Genomic DNA, 19698 nt, shown 5'->3' with positions numbered 1-19698 from the left:
TATATTTCACCACCTGAGTTTAGTATCACTACACCAGTAAAGATGGGAAATTAGTAGTAATAAGGCATAATAATTTCTCCTTTATTCACTATAGTAAAACCCCATAATTCTAACTGTTTTGAAGGACACATACCTACAACAATAACAGAAATTTGGTCCAAGCAGAGGAACCTCTGATGAATAAACAAGGTTTGATATTCCTGCTCTTCATTCATTAGGATTTTATCATTATAAATATTTGATCCATTCAACAATTACAGGAAGGCATAAAAATATTTCAGATTGCTCCTTCCTATATTAACGAAACAAACTCTTAGAAGAAATAAAGTGCTTTCTTCTCCAGATATGTTTATTGACAAGGTCCTACTATGGCTGCAAAATTTTTGACTCATGACAGGCAACTTCCAGGTTCAAATTCACTGAAACTTAAACAGAACACAGACTTCATACACGAGTCCTTTGTTTTGCAAAAACACCAGGGTTTTACAGAGGATTTCTACATTAGGTTGGTTTCCATTGGCGCCTAAGTACTAGCAAGACAACTATGTGCTCCAAAGCTAAACATTTTTTTGAAACCAACAATGCAATAATTTTCTAATTAATAAAAAAAACCCCAAACATTTCTATAGCTGAACTGGTTACTGTTTTGTGACACAGCAGAGACAGCGTGCCAAGACTGGTAATAAATTACAAACCCCAGTACCTTTAAACTCAACTCAGTTATAATTAAGAAATTTTTACATTAAAGGTTTTCTTACTTTCCTCATGGAGCTTCCTGAGAAAATTAGAGCTACTTATTTTTCATTTTAGACCACGGAAAAATTCTGTGCAAAACAAAATACTGCTTTCTTTCACAAACATTAGTATGGAGTTAACAGGGATGAACGAGACAGAAAACCTTTAGATTGTGCTCTTTTCTATGCTAGTCAGGAAGGCTTAACAACAGATCTAGACTATATGTCTGCTTTTTTGTGTATGTCAGGGTGAGACAAATTTTTGGAAAACTTGGTATACTTCTAAGTTACAAGGTTACTTCTTAAGGTTCAACTGAAAGAGAAGAACAAACCTGTTGGACGTTTTCAATCTACTGAAAATACAATTCTACCACCAGGATAAATGTTAAAAAGGACAACAAATCCTGGGAAAATGCACAAAACCTTAAAATTAGAAAAAGGTAATAAATGGTTCTTTCTTTAGTATTGAATTACTGCCAGTCTAACAAATAGACCACAGATGATGACAAACCTCAGAATTAAGCTTACTTTCTGAAATGAAGGCATGTAAAAATTGGTTTCATATATATATATAAAAATATGTATTTTTCTTCTACCTCTTTAATATTCTGGAACAAAATTGAGTACATGTTTCTTAGCATGCAACATTAGGCCTGGCCATTAAGCACAACATGGCTAAACCCAAACTCTCGTTTTTCCTTTGAGCTGTGTTCATACTTGGTCACTGGGGAGATTAATACCACCATCTGTCATTCACCAACAGAATCTGTCTTCTGCAGTTTTGGCCACTTCAAATTTTCACCCAGGTTATGCTTTCTACATGATACCCTCTTCAGTGACAATCCACCACTAGAATTCAAATTATTATGAAATAGGACTCCAAAGTTCATCTTCTGATATTCACCTACACTTGCTAAGACTTTGCTTCAGCTTCTCATTGTCCGGCAACAACATCCTTTGCTCTGACTTTGACTGTGTTATCCATTCAGGAATACTCGCACCAAGGTTATCTTCTCAGTGTACCGCAGTGAATGAGTCAACCTGCTCTCTATATCTCTGCTGTTTTTCTCCTTCATCCATACCACTATGCATCATCTCATTCACCCTCAAGAAAGCAATGTCCCATTTTGATGTTCCCAGCACATGAAACCTACCACCTGTATTTGTTCAGCTATAAGAAAAAGCCCCTTTATGCTTTCCCATATGTTTCTCTACATAAACGGCGTATCCATAAGGCACTTCTGTTCATTCAAAATTGTCCCGCTGTAGTTTCAAAGCCTTCAAAATAGATATTTGCTGAAGGGAAAGCTGACAATTACTTACCACGCCGCAGCCAGGACAGTCAGGACCATTTTCACATGTCCTACGCCGTGCCTGGATCCCTCCTCCGCATTGAGCAGTGCAGCGCTCCCACGGACCCCAGCCTGTCCAAAACACATGAGGGGGGCACAACAAATGCTCGTTGCAGTACCTGTGAGAAGAGGTAAACAAGGAAGAAAAGAATATATTTAGTACCAAGACAAGGCCTCCCCCAAAAGTCCCTCATTTGCATTATTCAGATATACGTTTGTCCACGGAAATATTTTATACAAAAGGCCCCTCTCTATTCACAAATCACTGGACTAACAGTTGTCACACTCCACAGAGTGTTTAAACATTTGAGGGTTTTTCTAGGCTGTAATTGCGTGGGTGAAGCATTTGTTTGCTTTATTCAGTGCCTTAACACAGTTCATGCGATACAACCATGCTATTGTACTGGGAGCACGTAAGCAGGGTTGACAACTACTTTATTAAAAACAGTTGTGGCTATACATCTAGGGCAGAAGCGAGTCTACCAAACGGAAGGCAACCGTTTATGCAGGCGGTCTTTTATCAGTCTCCTGCTAAGCATTGATTAGGATCCATCTCTCTCCTCTTCAGAGAGCTAAACTTGCCTTTTGCTTTCCACAGCGCCTCCACTTTTCTGGGTAAAATAAACGCTAAAACATTGATTCTAGGCATAAAGAACTGCACTGTTTTACTAATGTTATTACTTTATCTTTTAAAGGGTGTTTTTAGCTATTACAGTCTTTGAAGGATTTCCCAGTGGGCTGCAAACTGATTCAGAGGCCTACTGGGTTCTCGAGGGAAGCAGGAATATTTTACCACTGAGCCATCATTATTGTAACAAGACTTTCAGGTATGTGGGAGGGTCCCAACTTTTAGTGAGTTTTTTCATTTTTTTAAAAAACGCCCTAAGATTCCCGATTTTTTGAGCATGCCATCCAATAACTCTTAGCCATAGCATATGCTGCTTAGTACATGGACCTCTACACGGGTCCAAAGCATTTGGGCCACCAGCAAGTGTGATTGGGGCTCTTAAAGAGACCAAGCTGTTATTTCAGATAAAGCAAAGCCACAACATATTCAGAAAACAGATGACCCTGAAGGAGTGCTCTAATATTTTATGGATGTGGCTGGGTAGCTCTTGTACCAACTCCCGACTGTCCTGAACAAACAAATCTATCTGTTACAATATTTCCTCATACTTTACACTAGCTATCCAAAATCCACTGTCTTCTTGCTGTTCTAACAAGTTTTCATCACTTTGCACTCTCCTGCAATGAAAACTGACTCTACTACTTCAGTAATTCATTTTCTACAAAAAAGAGAAATGACAGTATAAACTGTTGTTGTTTTCAACAAGAATAACCATAACTACTTTTTTTTTTTTTTCCAGAAAGCCCCAAGATCCTCAAGCTCTAATTCTTCGCTACCAAGGAAATTGCACATTCAGTATTCCGTGGGAAAAAAATGTTGTTTGTGTATGTTATATACAATAGTAGGTGTATCACATGTTCTGGAGCCTATGATTCAGAATTTGCTTCTACCTATGAGCAACTCCATCAAAATTTAAAAGGTTGGGAGTGGAGTAAATAAGGTAGTGTCATTTAGTTTTTTGTTTCTGTATAGTTAAGGAAACTATTAACAGCTTGTATTGACCTCATCTGCTGTTTACCAGCAAACAGAGAAAAGAAACCCCAAACCTTCAATATTTATGAATCTGCTATCTCAGAAGTCTTCAGTGCGTGATTTGGGAAAATGTTTTTCAAGGGTAGCTTATACATAAACTATCCTTTTTTCCTCCTGCATGTTCAATATTTGCAATTCACAGTTCACATTATGCTATCACTAAAGATGCAGAGGAATGTTCTGTGCCTGGATATTCTTCCCCCAAAACTCCAACAGCTGCACACATTCTTTGTCACATGCAGTCATTTATGTGAATGTTTGTGATATTTTGTCTCTGTGATCATTTATTGAGAACATGTACCGAATGAAACATAGATGCAACATCACCATTTACTTAGTCAAATGAGTACATTTTTTGCACAATTTCATTAGTTCTTAATGGAGAGTGCTAAGGTAATTTGGGACACACACATCGGATAAAGCAAGTCTGCCATGAAGTTGACAATCACTGTTATACAGCCATGCAAAAAGTAAAACTAAGGGTGGGACTCACCTTGCCTTAAAATATAGGCAAGTACAGTGTAGCTGTCTATAAATGAAGTGGTCATCTAAACTTGAGCAACAGTTCATGGAAAGAAACAGCCCTTTTAAAAACATGATTTATGTCACCCTAAAGCAAATGTCCAATATAGGTCATACAAATACAGCCCTCAATCTACTGATTTCTCTCCCTTGACTATAAAGGCTGCATGGGAGACAGACATCTATGCTCCCATTATAGCCAATGGAAATTTTGTCAATCCAAACTACGGAGGTTAGAATGCCTAATTTGACCCAATTTAGGAATATAGAGTAGAAGGAGACAAACCACTTTGTTCTCCACAGCCTGTATTGAATAAATTTCTACAGCCCTTAGTGGAAGTTCGGACACCTGACTTACACATCAGCACTCACATTCACGGACACTTGAAGTTAGGTGTGACAAATCTCACTTAGACGAGACTCATGACACTATACAATGCCTCTTTTAGTGTCACTGTGCCCTATCATCTGCTCGCTCACTTAAGCGGAAGACAGAAAAGAAACCGAACAGGGGACTCAGTAAGCACTTCAAAGGCTGGCAAATTCTGTTAACAATCACTATTTAAAGATGCAGTTGAAACTACAAGATGAAACTGAAAAAAGCCATAAAATGCCTATGCAAGTCACTTCAATTTAGGAAAAAACTTTTTCAAAAAGTATTTCAACAACAGAAGTGAGTGTCAATTTTTCCCTTTTTTTTCAGGAAAAGAAAAAAACAACAACAACAACAAAGCATACAGGTAGAATCTTATTTTCATTTCAGCCAGCCAGCCTCTGAAAACATCAGGTATGTTTTCACAGCTAGAGACATCCCTGCAATTGATCTTTGAGAGCTCTGTTACAGCACAAGGCTTTGAGCCAAGTTTCATTATATCTCTTCTTGGCCGCATTTCAAGTCACTCAGTAACCCTTTTTCCCTTTTGCTCTTTCTTCCCCTCCTAATTTTGTTCTCAGGACCCACAGGGCTAACATTTTACAGTAATTCAACAAAACATGCAATGCAAGAAACTCGAATCTGTGAAAGCATTGCCCTCTCCCCTAATCTAACTGCAATGAGGTCAGAAGGGAGAACAGCCTAGAGAAATGTGGGGTTTGTGCAGTGACCCTTCCCGTTTCCCCTCGCTGTGAATCCAAGTTCAAATGCCCTAATAAAGGAATTGTCATACTGGGGGAAGGGAGAACAACCTCTGTCCAGTTGTGTCCACAACCACTAGTTCCTATAGTCATTTTTTAATTTTTACTCCAGGCAGTTCCAGTACAACTGGAATTACTATTCTTGTTCCTATGAAGATCTCACCCTTTAGTAAAACCTCAAATTATTTTCGTGTTGCCATGCAACACGGAGTACCAGAGGCTAACTACGTGACAGTTACAGATGTGTCTTTTTTATTCCACAGAGAGATGCTATTTAAAATAAACACATAGTTCTTAATTTTGAACTATATTATACTAGCACGTATTTAAGAAAAACAAACTAACCTTCACCACTATCTGCTCATTCCTATGCAATATACTGTTATGTGGTGGGTACTCGTGATTACCAGCTGCTGACTTACTGGGAAGCACAGATTGTACTGAAGCTGATGGGAATGCTGGATTCCTTTAATTGAAGGCAGACACATGACGCACACACATGCCCTACTGGACTGGGATTGCTGAATCGACAGAAATCCCCACCCAGGAGACTGTGGAAGGTGGCAGGGACCGGGGCATGTGCTCCCAGGGGCTTCCGTGGGAGAAGAGGAGGGAGCAGAGAAAGCGAGGAGCACGGGAACACGCACTGCGGACAGGCAGGGCAGCCATGGGAGCACAAGGAATCCCAAAGCCTCACGGTGTTTGATCTGCTGTGCTGAAGGGGACTGGGCTTGTTCGCGGTGCTCGAAACAAGCAGCGCTACACAGAGGAGGCACTTGACTCTCAGCAGTCCCTCCTTCTCATGGAAACAAGCCCAAAAGGTCTGAATATCTGATGAGGACTGTGTAAAAAAAAGGGGTGACAATATGTACTGCTTCTAATCTTCTTATACACCCCAAAATTTACAGGGCTTTCAAACGTTTACTCCTCATCTGCAGCCAATTTAATTTCTACTTCTGATTTGCCATGCTGCTTTTCTTTCTTTTTTTTTCCTATGTAATAAAAGATTACACTCACTAAAAGCAAGGGATTCTCATTCTGATGTTTCGCATTTCTGCGCACATAGGAGGGAGACCGGTGAACTTAATGAGCCCGTACCTACAGTATCTTTCACTGAAAGGAGAGGATAAACATTTTGACTCAGTGAAAAAGTCAAGACAGGCTATTGTAGACTCTATAAACTAAAACCTAGTGAGTTTTCCAGCAGCTTCGGTGAATATTTCTCATACAGGAGAACCCAGAAATTTTTAAGCCCCTAAGGAATTAATCAGGACGTCTTCCATCTGGAGTCTTACCTACAAAATTATTTTATCTGATCAGCAAACTTTGTGAAAATACTATTTTTACTCCCTCTCCATACTCTGTCTAAAGGCACATCAGCTGCACTTTTGACCTATTTCTACAAGGCGAATTGGCTTTGTAATATGAGTCTTTGCTGCTATCTCTCAACTGTTTTCCATTCCCCCACACCCCTTTAGCAGCAGAGCACGCAACAGCTTAACTTATCTGCAACACCCGAAATTGGTAAATATTGCCATTGATTTCAAGGGAATGACCAGCAAGCAGAGATCTGCCTGATACATTAGCCATGATAGGATCATGGCTTTCCTGAGGTAAAACAAACATAGCTTAGACAAACATTTAGCTCTTAACGCATGAACAAATACTCTCAAACGGAATACGCATTCACATCTGCAGGCGAATTCACCTCAGCTATACGCTGCCTTTTCTGTGTTTGCTTTCTGTGGAGTTACGCACTGGACTTCTACTGAAATCACTGCTTGTTGAAAAACTATTTCAAAGTTTGGCACAATGTGGGCTGTGGAAACCGACCCCCTGAACATGTGAGGGTGAATACGCACTTTTATAAAGACAAATGCACACAGTGTGTAAACCAACTAATTCTAATTTTTACTAAGACTACATATATATTCATTTTACATATGAGCTGGGCCATTAAGAAGGTAACATGTTAGGCTATTTATAAACACCAATTATTTTAAACAAAAAAATCTGAGAAGCTGCTTATTGGTACTCCGGATACAAACCCAAGGTAAAGGTTTCTTAGGAGTCACTGCACGTGGAATATTTGCTCAGCCTGCCTAAATATACTGAGCCCAGTTCTCAAAGGAACTGTTCCCATTGGTATCTCCAATGGTACCTGAGTGAAGCAGTGTATTCGGACTACTGCAAATACTGGTACTCCATTACTCTCACAGCTCAAAACCCTCTACAAGCTGTCAGAGCCCTGAAGATACTCATAAAGCACGAGTGGCCCCAGCCAGCCTCATCTGGGACCTTCACCCACACCCACGGAGCTCTATTGAAGATCTGCCAGGGACCTTCAACCCTTGCCTGAGCTGTGCTGTTGGAGTAGTGCTGGACCTGGGGTCCTGGTGGACAACAGGATGAGCATGAGCCAGGAATGTGCCCTGGTGGCCAAGAAGGCCAATGGCATCCTGGGGTGCATCAAGAAGAGTGTGGCCAGTAGGTCAAGGGAGGTTATCCTCCCCCTCTACTCTGCCCTGGTGAGGCCGCATCTGTATTGTGTGCAGTTCTGGGCTCCCCGGTTCAAGAAGGACAGGGAACTGCTGGAGAGGGTCCAGAAAAGGGTTACTAAGGTGATTAGCGGATTGGAGCATCCTTCTTATGAGGAAAAGCTGAGGGAATTGGGTCTTTTCAGTCTGGAGAAAAGAAGACTGAGGGGGGATTTTATCAATACTTATAAATAATTAAAGGGAGGGTGCCAGGGAGATGGGAACAGTCTTGTTCAGTGGTGCTCAGTGATAGGACAAGAGGTAACGGGCACAAACTTGAACATAGGAAGTTCCACATAAACATGAGGCGGAACTTCTTTACTTTGAGGTTGGCAGAGCACTGGGACAGGCTGCGCAGAGGGGTGGTGAAGTCTCCCACTCTGGAGACATTCAAAACCCGCCTGGACGCCGTCCTGTGCAACCTGATGTAGGTGACCCTGCTTTGGCAGGGGGGTTGAACTAGATGATCTCCAGAGGTCCCTTCCAACCCTGAACATTCTGTGATTCTGTGACCTCATACCCAGGCCACCATGGAGCCCCTTGGTCTAGACCTCAACATGTGGACTGGCTTCAGGCCTTGGCCCTATTGCTAATGACCTGCCCAGTGACCACTAAACCTGATCCTAACCTTAGCCTTTGAGTTGGCTTCCCAGCTGGACCTCAGAACTACCTCATCGCCACGATAACGCCTATTATCTGGACTCTTGGCTGGATCTGGCCACAATCTCCAGGCTTGTCCCGCTCCCCTGCTGGGGGTGGTGGGATAGGCCCTGGCTGATGAGTTTCCCAGGACTCTCTGCTTTTTACAGATCTGAAAAGATTTATCCAAGTACTTGGCCTGACACTGACAAAAATCCTGGCAAATAACTGATGCCTCATTTCTCTAGCTGCTTTACAAATGATGTGACAACTTCCTAAGAAACCACACCTTCTGGAAATAAATCTTAAAAGTACTTTACAAAAAAAAAAACGCAAACAAACCAAAAACTTTAAAACTATCAGCACACATCATGGATAACTTAAACAAAATCAGGGTAGAGGGAGGAAGGTCAGTTGTGAGCAAGCTAGTGAGTGAGAGGAAGGTGCAGGGCCAGTGAGAGCAGAGGGTGTTTCAGAGAGACAGGAAACAGTAACAGACAAACTATGAGAGAAGAAGGCACCCTACAGTAAGCTCACAGGCACGTACATCCCAGATTGCTGCGGAACTGGACAAAGAGGGAAAGGACTAGTAACCTGCAGGCTACAAAAACAAAAGCCTACTGTTCCATCTGAACTGTTACATACCAAAATTCGATCCATCTGGGCTGCTATTGTTTCAACCCATTGTAAGTATCACTTTCCATTTTAAAACTGCTTTTTTAGTGCACCCATTGTCTTAACACTGGAAATTTTCTCCTACAATTATGGAAGTATTTCTCTGATTTTTCTGTATTTCTCTGAAACTCCTTCTTGAACTTTTATTCCATGTTAAACTTAAGACAAACAAGGACTATTAACATTCATAGTCCATCGCCAGACAGTGATGGACTGTCTGTCCAAACTAAACTCTTCTACATTCAGTCTTATTGTGTCTTGCCCTGGACTGACCTCTCAGTTCAAGAAAATCAATAACTGTTACTCATGCTGGGACAGAGCTATGTAATGGCAGATATAATCTACAGTTGGTGGTGATGGCTTTTTGGTTGGGCAACCTATTTTCAGAAAGCAATTTACAAAATAACAAAATGCTCTCCTGCAGTGAAATGGTAAATATTCATGGCTCGGAAACAGCAACGAGTGTTCACATGTTCTGTGATACTGATCGTTTACATTTAGAGTTAGAAAGACCAGGCCATTGACAATCTGTTAGTACATAAATGAGTGATGCAACTTTCCTTCAACGGAATCTTTTCATCTGAAGAAATATCAGAGTTGATGTTTAATTAAATCCCTCACTGAATACTGAATCTTGTTTTCATCCAACAGCAATATACGATACTAAATCTTCCATATAGAAACACTGAAGTAAGCTGCAAGTGTATATTGAGAGGAAACGTAACCGCATACATCTCTTGGAACAGATGACTACAGTACTCCAAATTCTTACACCAACACCAGTCTTCTGCTGTCTAGCTTTTTGGCACGCCTCAGGAAACGACATAATGCATCTAAGAGTTGCAGTTTATATGAATATATTCTAGTTTGATTTGAAGAAATATTTAATTCCTGTTAAAATTCCTAAGACACAGATTACAAACTAGAGACATTAGGGAGTATGCAAAACGGAATCAGAGCCCTGAATTTTACATTACAGAGCTAGGAACAAAATACCCAGCCTGGTGCCCAAGCAGTAGATGGTGAAATCAAAATCTGAGCTGACTTGATCTGCTCAGGAGTTAATATATATACAAACAATTTTTTTAAAAAACCCTGAAACCTTGCTAAAACATATTTGAGTTCAAGGTGTATTATATTTATTGAATATAAAACAAAGCCCTTGAAACTTCCTTTCATGTTATATAGATGCTTAATTCATTTAAGACAGAAAAAATGAACTCACAGCATCAGTAACATAGTGCTGTGACCTTACTATATTTTGGTCTAAATTCCAGGTCTTGAGGCTGGGCGAGTTACAATTCAAACACACTGCAATCAATTTTCAAGGAGGATCAATTTTCAGGGTCTCAAGGGACAGCAGCACATTGCTTCAGCACAATTCTCTGGCACTACCAGGAGCTCTCAGCTGGCTTGGGAGGGATGCAGCTAAGTGAAAGATGAAAGAACCGCTGCAGACCCACAGCCTTGCTAATGGGAATACTGCTGTCGTGCAGCAGTGGAGCTAAAGAGAGACTGAAAGGAAAGGGAAGAGAAAAACAAGGCAGGTAAAGGAGAAAATGTCCTGTGGAATACGGCTCAGCAGAAGAAATTAAAACAGACAGTAGAAAAAAGATAGCTCACCTCTCCTCACGATTCTGTCCTACACAGACGTGTCCTCCATGTCGAGGGGTTGGATTGCTGCAGGAACGCTGACGAACTTGAAAGCCTATTCCACAAGTGGTACTACAAGGTGACCAAGAAGTCCATGGTGTCCAGCCTCCATTTCTGGTAGAATAAAAAGCTCAGGCTCTGTCATCTGTTATACATAGCGAATGGCTGATTAGGTGTGACTGACAGCAGAATCTGGCCCATTAATATTTCTGCAGAAGTCATTAAGACTGCATCGTGTTCCATTTCTTAAAGAATATTGAACTAAAATAAAGGTGCTCTGATCTTTCCATATTCCATGCTTTGTAATCAGCAACTGCTAAAATGACCCCATTACACAAGAAGTTAAGTACAAAGATATGAAGCTATTTAGTTGCTTTCGGTCACTTTATTCTGGGTAAACTTCATATGCAAACTCCTGTATCAAAGATCTGAAAGAGATTATTATTTGTGGGTCTTTTTTTGGGGGGAGATTAAAATGTCAAGTTTTGCTACCTCTTCTGAAAGGGAAGTGATTAAAGCAAAAAGAGTAACAAGTAAGCATCAAAATGCATTAGTACGCAATTTCAACAGGATACTCTGATAAGGCGCCAATACCTTATTTGTAATGGAACAAAAAACCTAACAGAATTCACATGCTGTACCCTGCATGTGTGAACTTTTGGAAAGGACACTCCTGTCCCTTGCCAATATACCCTAGGAAAAAATACACTAGACCAAATATCTCAAAGGGAATTTCATACCATGTCCTAAGCAAAAAATTATGTACTTCAAGCAGTTCTCAAAACCTTTTGATGGCTAGCTTGCAGTTTCTGTATTGGTAGAAGACAAACAGAAATCAAGAAAAATAAAACTAAACTATAATGACTTCTTGAGGTTTCACCATAAAAGCAGAAGTTAAAATAGTGCCTTACTTGATTTTGAAATCACTTGTTTTAACAATGAAAACTAATTAAATTCAGTTATAAAAACGACATAAGATTATTCGAGAAATTTATCACAAATATTACCAATTTAAATTTTACTCCTCTTCATGTCTTGTTATTATAAGGGATATAAGAGTTAACAACACAGAAAAAAAGCTTTTGAAAAAAATAATCAGCTATGACTGGCAACACCAACAAAAAATATCTGTTCGTGCAATGTGTGACCCAAGTCATAAAAGGAACAAAATATCTGGATATCCATGAATTCTGGGAATCAATTACTAATATAGCAGTATTAACAGAAGTAAGATGTCAAAATAGTAGTGTAATACTGCCAATGGTAGTACATGAATCAAGTCACAAATCATGTTCCACATTCCCTTCCAAACCTGAGAGCCAACAACCGTTGTTTGATTGTTCAGTAGCTCACAGCATGCTTATCTTTTCTACCATTCTCTTGATGTTATATACTATATTATGTTTTTAATAATTTCCCTAAAATTGACTATTTCCACTTACAGAGTTTGCAGTTATCTTGTGCAGAAGGATAAACAGTTTTATTCACTACCATGATGTGCTTCTGATGTTTAAAAAAAAAAAAAAGCAGAGACAAAAAGCAGAAAGAATCACTGACAATAAGCAGAATGCACCAGTATATAAATGTCATCTTGCAACTATAAGTATGTATAATGTCTTAAACATGAACTCCTAATGCAGTTCAGAATATGCAGTGTTCTGAAACTCTTCGAAATGATCTGCTCTCACTGTTTTTTGTGGTTATGTGCCTGAGGAAGACAAAAGCATGGCTAAAGAGTGGCATACAGACCGGCAGTAGATCTAGATGTCATGATACAACCAAAAGATATAATGAAAACATTTTTCCCAAGGCAGAAGGGGATAATACAATGGTGACATGAGACCTCCAAAAAAGTAAACAGTTCTGACTTCCAGAATTTTTTTTTTAAGACTACAGAACTGAGAAAAATTATCATAATTTGGATATTACCTAACACTGACTTTTTTTCGTTCTGAGCTTTTGTTAAAATTAGCTGAGGCCAATATTATTTGGTACACAGCATTTGAAATCACTATTCGCCATCTGGCTCATTCTGTCTCCCACAAAGTCTGAGAGATACTTTCTAATGTCTCATTTGTTGTGGACATCGATATGAGCTGTTTCATGCACAGAACTGGATCAGTGGACTGCAGATGAGATTTCAAAGGGTAGGTTTTATTCTAATTAAATTAAAAACTTTTAAACCGTAAGTGATAGAACCTGAAACTGTTTTGTGTACCTGGAACAGTTGGCAATCTCCATGGTTGGTCCTTCACACAGCCAGCCTCCACACTGAGGAGCAGGACTGTCACACACACGTGTCCTGCAGAGGCAGGAGCCAACATTGGCACCGTCGGTGTGAGTGCAAGGTTTCCACTGCGACCATGTTCCAAAATGCCCATCCACTGTCAGATTCCTCACCTAGGAACAAACACAACAGAAAGGCTTACCTGAGGCCTGACAGTTCCTTCACACAACCTCTTAATTCTGCAGTACGTGGAGGTACAGCCTTCAGCCACCAACAATAAAAGCCTCCACTGGAGAAGTGTACCTTCCAGACAGCAAGGTCCCCTTATAATTTCTGTAGCTGCATAATTCCCACCACCTCCAACTGATCTGGGCCACTGGATGCCACCACTATAGCAATAATAACAATCACAACTAACCGCTACCTTTCGTAACTATGCTCACCTACAGTGATTCAACAGAAACTATCATTTCACTTTCTTGATTATCTTCCGATGACAGTATTCTCTATTTCCTAAAATCTACCTGTGATTAGGAACCTGGATGCTGACTGTAAAACAGCATGTGCAGGAATGCTTGTGGAAACCCAAATCTAGAAAAAAGGAAGAGGCAGCAGAGGAAAATAATCCAGGGTAACAAAACTGGATGAATCAACCTCAAATCTCCATGATGAGCATCTTTTTTTGACAACAGTTTTTTGGAGCACATGTCATATAGCACCATTTCATAAAAGTGAAATGTGGTTTTAAATATGACTCTCTCTAAACATTAGATTAATTATATGTATAAATCCTAAAAACATCTTAAAAAAGCAGCACCTAACCCTACACGACGAGACAGTGTGCTCCTGCTGAAGGCAATTCTCACCACCTTCGGCTGGAAGTGTTGGACCGTTCTCACCTTGACTGGAATGTTTCCATCATGCAGCCATAACACATGTTAATACGAAACTTTACTGTCTAGCTGAAACAAAATGCGCTAACGGAAATTGCAGCGGCCTCCAAGGTTACTGGAACTTATAAAGAAAACGGGGCTGGACATGGGGAATTCAGCTCTCATAACAAAGATAGGTTTTCATAGTCTTAACTCTTTTAGAAAGGTGTTAATCGTGACTAATCTGTGATCATAAATGGAAATGATAGCCACTTTTACTTAAATACTAAAGGATTTGCCTTTTGATTGTCACATTTTAACTTTCAGTCAAAACAGCAGTACTAACAAGTGCAGGCTAAACAGCATTTAAATTCACTCAGATAAAAATAAATATGTATCAGTTGTAGTCATGCATATTTTATCAAATGTGTAAGAACATAACACTTTAACATTTGCTTATATATTGAAATAGGAACTACAGTTGTAGATTGTCATGAATGATCTGAAATGGTGTCTCCCTTCGCTATTTTTAGTATTGTTTCATTTTAACAGTGGTGAGGGAAGTTTACATTTCACTAATAATCTGAAGATACAAGAGATTCAATTACAGCCTAAGACATGTTTCCACTGCCACGCTGGGTGCTGGCTGATTCTTTCCACTGTGGTAAAGGTTCCATAATTTCATAATTAATTACACTTCTCGTGATTTATTTTTCACAGCTATAGCTTCTCCGCAGAACACCTATGCGTGTATTCTGCCAGCTACAACTGACACAACAGTAATTCATCATTTCAAAATTCTGCTGACAGCTGTTTATTGAAAAGAACTCACTGACATTTGTTCATGCAGAGTATACACTGTTGTTTCTCATAAGACAACAGAAAATACTTACTTCTAGTTAAGTAACAAGTAAATCCATTCTCTCTTACACTGCTGGTCTAACATATACAGACCATAAACTAGCAGTGATATGTCCCCAATCCAGTTAATGTCAGAGATGTGAAAATGTCTTTACTGTTTTCTATCTCTATGCTGCACCAAAGCATCTTTATTGTTGCACCGAAAATTAGAAACTAAATCTACAGTTGTCTGTGGTTACCATAATTTATATCAAGTGGTAGAGAAAGTATTCATAAAACTTAGCTTCAAAGCTTGAGCTCAGAAGCACATACTGACGATTCTATGAATCTCTGACTTTTCCCCCTTTATTCCTCTAAACATCATCCCACTACAGTCTCTGCTGTTGCCCACGACTCACCTGCTCTCTCTCTCTGTGAATATCTCCCTTTCACAAGTGATATCAAACAATTTCATCATAGGACGATCAGAAAGCAAAATGCACTGACGAGGGGCCTTTTTAGCCCTCACCAGAACCTGTGCCCATTAATGTTTCACCGGCTGACACGCCTCAAGCAGAAAATCACAATCAAGCAGACAGTATGGCTGTACTTTCCTGGCATGGCTACACTCTGCTTTCCCTCTCCACCACCCCGTTTTTGTCACCCTTTCCCTTCTGCAGATACCTCTAGTCCCTTCTTCCTTCCTAATGTCCTCCAAATATCAATCTTCTTTGTCTTGAGCGTGTCTGCACCCACCCTGTCTTCCCGGCTGCTGCCTCTGCACTCTGAGTCAAGGTGACCCATCTTCAGTGACCCGGTCCTTAAATCTGCCGTGAGCTCTTTGGTTTGAGATTATTTCATGTAGAATTCAGTGGCTCTGGAGTATTTCCTGAACCTGCTACTGAATTCAGGTAAGATCACACACTATACTCTTCCCCTGTATGCAATATTTGCAACAGCTGTAAAAATAAAGCCATTTCATGTTACACACTTATGTAAAAAAAAACAAACCCAATCTTTTTAAAAAATTATTTTTACTTTCTGTGTAAAAGCTCTTTGATAATGTCAGACAGTGTACTTTTAAATGATGGGTTGCAAGTAGTCCCACTGGAAAATATTTTGGCAAAACAATGAACCTTCACTACTATAAAAATATTGGATGAATAATAGGGATCTCTGACCAGCTGGAAGAAGCTCAAAATAGATATATGTGCCATACCATTAATTACTATCTATATTATTGCACAATTGGTGTAGTCACGCCAACCAAAAAAATGACTGAAAAAACAACTTCAGAATCAAATCAATGCGAGATAACCAAAATAACCAAATATGTCAGAAATTATCTTCAAAGTTCTGAGAGACAGTAACACAAATGCTCAGCTACCTCTCCTAGCCCCCTCTCTGCTCCACCAGAACATGCCAATAAATATTCAGATAGATGAATAATTCCCTAGGAAATAATTCCTTAAGTGCAATGGGTCACACTTTTAATTTTGGGCTAAGCTAGTGTATAAATAGGCCTCTCTCTGATCTGATTTTAGCATAATCTGGTCATGCATTAATCTGACAAATTATCTATAGTGTTAAAAAGGTCAGTGTAGTTTTACTAAGAATTAAGATATTGGAAACAAAAGAGGAAGGGTAGAAGGCCTCTAATATTCTGTTATGTTATGCCTGCAACATTATCTTAAATGTATATAGCAAATATCAAGAATGCACATAGCTCAGTTGCCTACAAAATGAAATTAATTACATCTTGGCTTATATATCCCGTGAACACAGCACATAAAAATTCTATAAAAAACAAATATTCAAAAGTCTCACTAAGCAAAATTCTAATCGATAGCAGTTTGCCAGATTACAGTGTTAGTTTAAAGGAAAGTTTCTGTGAAGTTTCCAAATTTGTTCAATAATGTGTTACTTAGAGTTCGGGGCTTTAAGACAATAAAGTGGTAAAACCACGCTTTTCAATTTAGACAGTTAATTCTAAAATTTTCCTTATATTATGCAATCCCAATCTGCTTAATTCCAAAATTCCTTTGGAAGCTCGCTAGATCTTTTCATCTCTGATACGCAGAACAAGTCTCACAGCTGTGGATGAACTTCTGAGCAATCCTTTGGTGCTCCTCTGCTTTGACTAGACTGTCTGATCCAACGCAACTGTCATATATAATTGTTTTTCCAGTTGAACGGAACAGAATTGAATTCTGCTTTCTAAACCATTCCTCCCTCCCCCTCCACCCCCTCTTGGCCTCATGTTTTGTATCCACGAAAGAAAATAAGGGCCAATGCCAGAATTCAAAGACTAAGCAGTAGGCAGACTGCTTATGCAAGTATCAACCAACCAACCCATTCCAGTAATCCTTCCTAAAACAGCAACCCAGCTAGGCCACTGGCAAACCCTCCACACGACCACGTTCAGCCTGTGGGATTACCGCAGGGAGTTATGATACACTCTGTGTACTTGGAAATGAATATACTGTACAGTGCCTCTAGTTACTTGCCAATCAGGGAGACATGGACTGCGCTGGTGCCCGAATCCAGACTTTCTGTGACGCAATGGCTATGTCTGTATTAGCCAGTGCTATGCACATAAACTGCAAATCCGGAAAACGAAACAGTTGGTATTGCAGACTTGACACATACACCATATGTATTTTGTATGTGGGCTTACTTTGGTCTCGCTCTGGCCGTGGATCAAATGCCTAGTAGTAGTTAGAGCACATTTTTGGTTTAATTTCATCTGAAGTGACATGGCTTGTGTGCTTCAAGACTGCTTTGTGATGTGAACCCAAGAAAAGGGGAAAAATCAGAGCATTTGCCCCAAAGTTGCTCCTGATTTGAGCTAAAATGCAAATACAATGAATCCAATGCAAGCCTTCCTTAGTAAGCCACTATGTGAGAGCATGGATGCAAAGGACAGGACAAGATATTTTTTAAAAAATTACTATTGAATGTCAAACACAGACAGTCAGTACACAGGAGCTAGGTCTCGAGAACCTCAGAATCAGTGTAGTGATTTGCACATATGAGGCTTCTGCAACACGTGTAGACATCACAAGTGAAAGTTATAAGAACTTTATACTAAATTTGCACATCTCTAGTTCGCTAAGCAAAGCCCAGCTTAAGAGAGAGGAGTGTCAATAAGATGTTAAAAGGAACTTGTTGAACACGTGGAGAATAGAACATGGATATCATATGAGCATAAATTCATATACACATGTGCTCCAGTGGCAAATGGGGATGAGTTCAAGAAGTACTCATTAGTGATGAAAGCAGAACTGAGTTGGAAAGACTTCCTCTTCAGGGGCAGAAGGCAAAGACAAAGCAGCATGTCTCCAAAGGAAAGAGCTTAGTAGCACAAGGAAGATCCTTCTTAACCTTCTTTTTGTGCTCTTTGGAGTGAGGGAAAAGAATCAATATTAAACCAACGCTGGAACCACATTAAAAAAGGAGGGATAGAATATCAATTCTGTTGCTTGTTTTTTACTATATTAAATTTATTTATTCAAAAATAATTTTTAAAGAGAAGTGTTAAGCCACTGCAAATATTAACACTAAGTTTATTGTAATTATCACTTCTGTCATTTACGTGGGTAAGAATTAACTCATACAAGTCACCCTTCCAATTCACAAACTTTGAAAGATGTTATATCACAGAATCACAGAACCATGGAGTTTTCAGAGTTGGAAGGGACCTCTAGAGACCATCTAGTCCAACTCCCCTGCTAAAGCAGGATTGCCCAGAGCACATTACTCAGGACTGCATCCAGGCGGGTCTGGAAAATCTCCAGAGAAGGGGACTCCACAACCTCCCTGGGCAGCCTGTGCCAGTGCTCTGTCACCCTCACCGTAAAGAAGTGTTTCCGTGTATTTGAATGGAACTTCCTGTGTTCTAACTTGTGCCCGTTACCCCTCGTCCTGTCACTTGGAACCATTGAAAAGAGCCTGGCTCCATCCTTCTTCAACCCACCCTTTAGATACTTGTACGCCATAATAAGGTCTCCCCTCAGCCTTCTCTTCTCCAGGCTAAAGAGTCCCAGCTCTCTCAGCCTTTCCTCATAAGGCAGATGCTCCAAGCCCTTAATCATCTTAGTTGCCCTTCGCTAGATTCGCTCCAGCAGTTCCCTGTCCCTCTTGAACTGGGGAGCCCAAAACTGGACACAGTATTCCAGTTGTGGCCTCACCAGTGCAGAGCAGAGGGGGAGAATGACGTCCTTCGACCTACTGGCCACACTCTTCCCTATGCAGCCCAGGATTCCATTGGCCTTTTTGGCAACAAGGGCACATTGCTGGCTCATGGATAATTTACTGTCTACCACAACCCCCAGATCCTTCTCCTCAGAGCTACTTCCCAGCAGGTCCGCCCCTAACCTATACTGGTGCCTAGCATTCTTCCTCCCCAGGTGCAGGACCTTGCACTTGCTTTTGTTGAACCTCATTAGGTTCTTCTCTGCCCAGCTCTCCAGCCTGTCCAGGTCACGCTGGATGGCAGCACGGCCCTCTGGGGTGTCAGCCACCCCACCCAGTTTGGTATCATCAGCAAACTTGATATGACCTTATATATTAGCAATATATAAGGTCCAAATATATAACCTTATATATTAGCAGTTATGATCCTAAAAGAAAAGACTATACCACTAGTGATTAATTTTTTTCAAAATACAAAATGAAGAAAAAACCTGCAGAGAAAAACATGTCAATATCTAATCTTTGTGAACATTTGCTTTCAAAATGGGAACGCAGATATTACAGGTAAAAGCAACTACCTATTGAAAGTACTATAAATAATTTGATCATATTATGTAAGCAGTTTGATAAGAAATATAAAATAAACTAAATATCCTGTT

At 40.0% G+C, this 19698-nt stretch overlaps 1 protein-coding gene across 1 annotated transcript in view; it reads right to left on the bottom strand.

Annotated features, from left to right (window-relative positions):
* Window positions 1-19698, bottom strand: part of SEMA5A (semaphorin 5A) — a gene marked incomplete at both ends in the record, with an annotated part of 243572 nt that overhangs the window by 69960 nt on the left and 153914 nt on the right. The window contains 3 exons of the mRNA XM_082479270.1: window positions 2058-2205; window positions 10877-11020; window positions 13125-13306. Coding sequence (XP_082335396.1) covers window positions 2058-2205; window positions 10877-11020; window positions 13125-13306 — 474 coding nt within the window. The remainder of the gene's footprint in view (window positions 1-2057; window positions 2206-10876; window positions 11021-13124; window positions 13307-19698) is intronic.

The sequence above is a fragment of the Vanellus vanellus genome (assembly GCF_965231255.1).
Source record: "Vanellus vanellus genome assembly, chromosome: 2".
Lineage (NCBI taxonomy): Eukaryota > Metazoa > Chordata > Aves > Charadriiformes > Charadriidae > Vanellus > Vanellus vanellus.
This window is presented reverse-complemented; position numbering and strand designations above follow the sequence as displayed.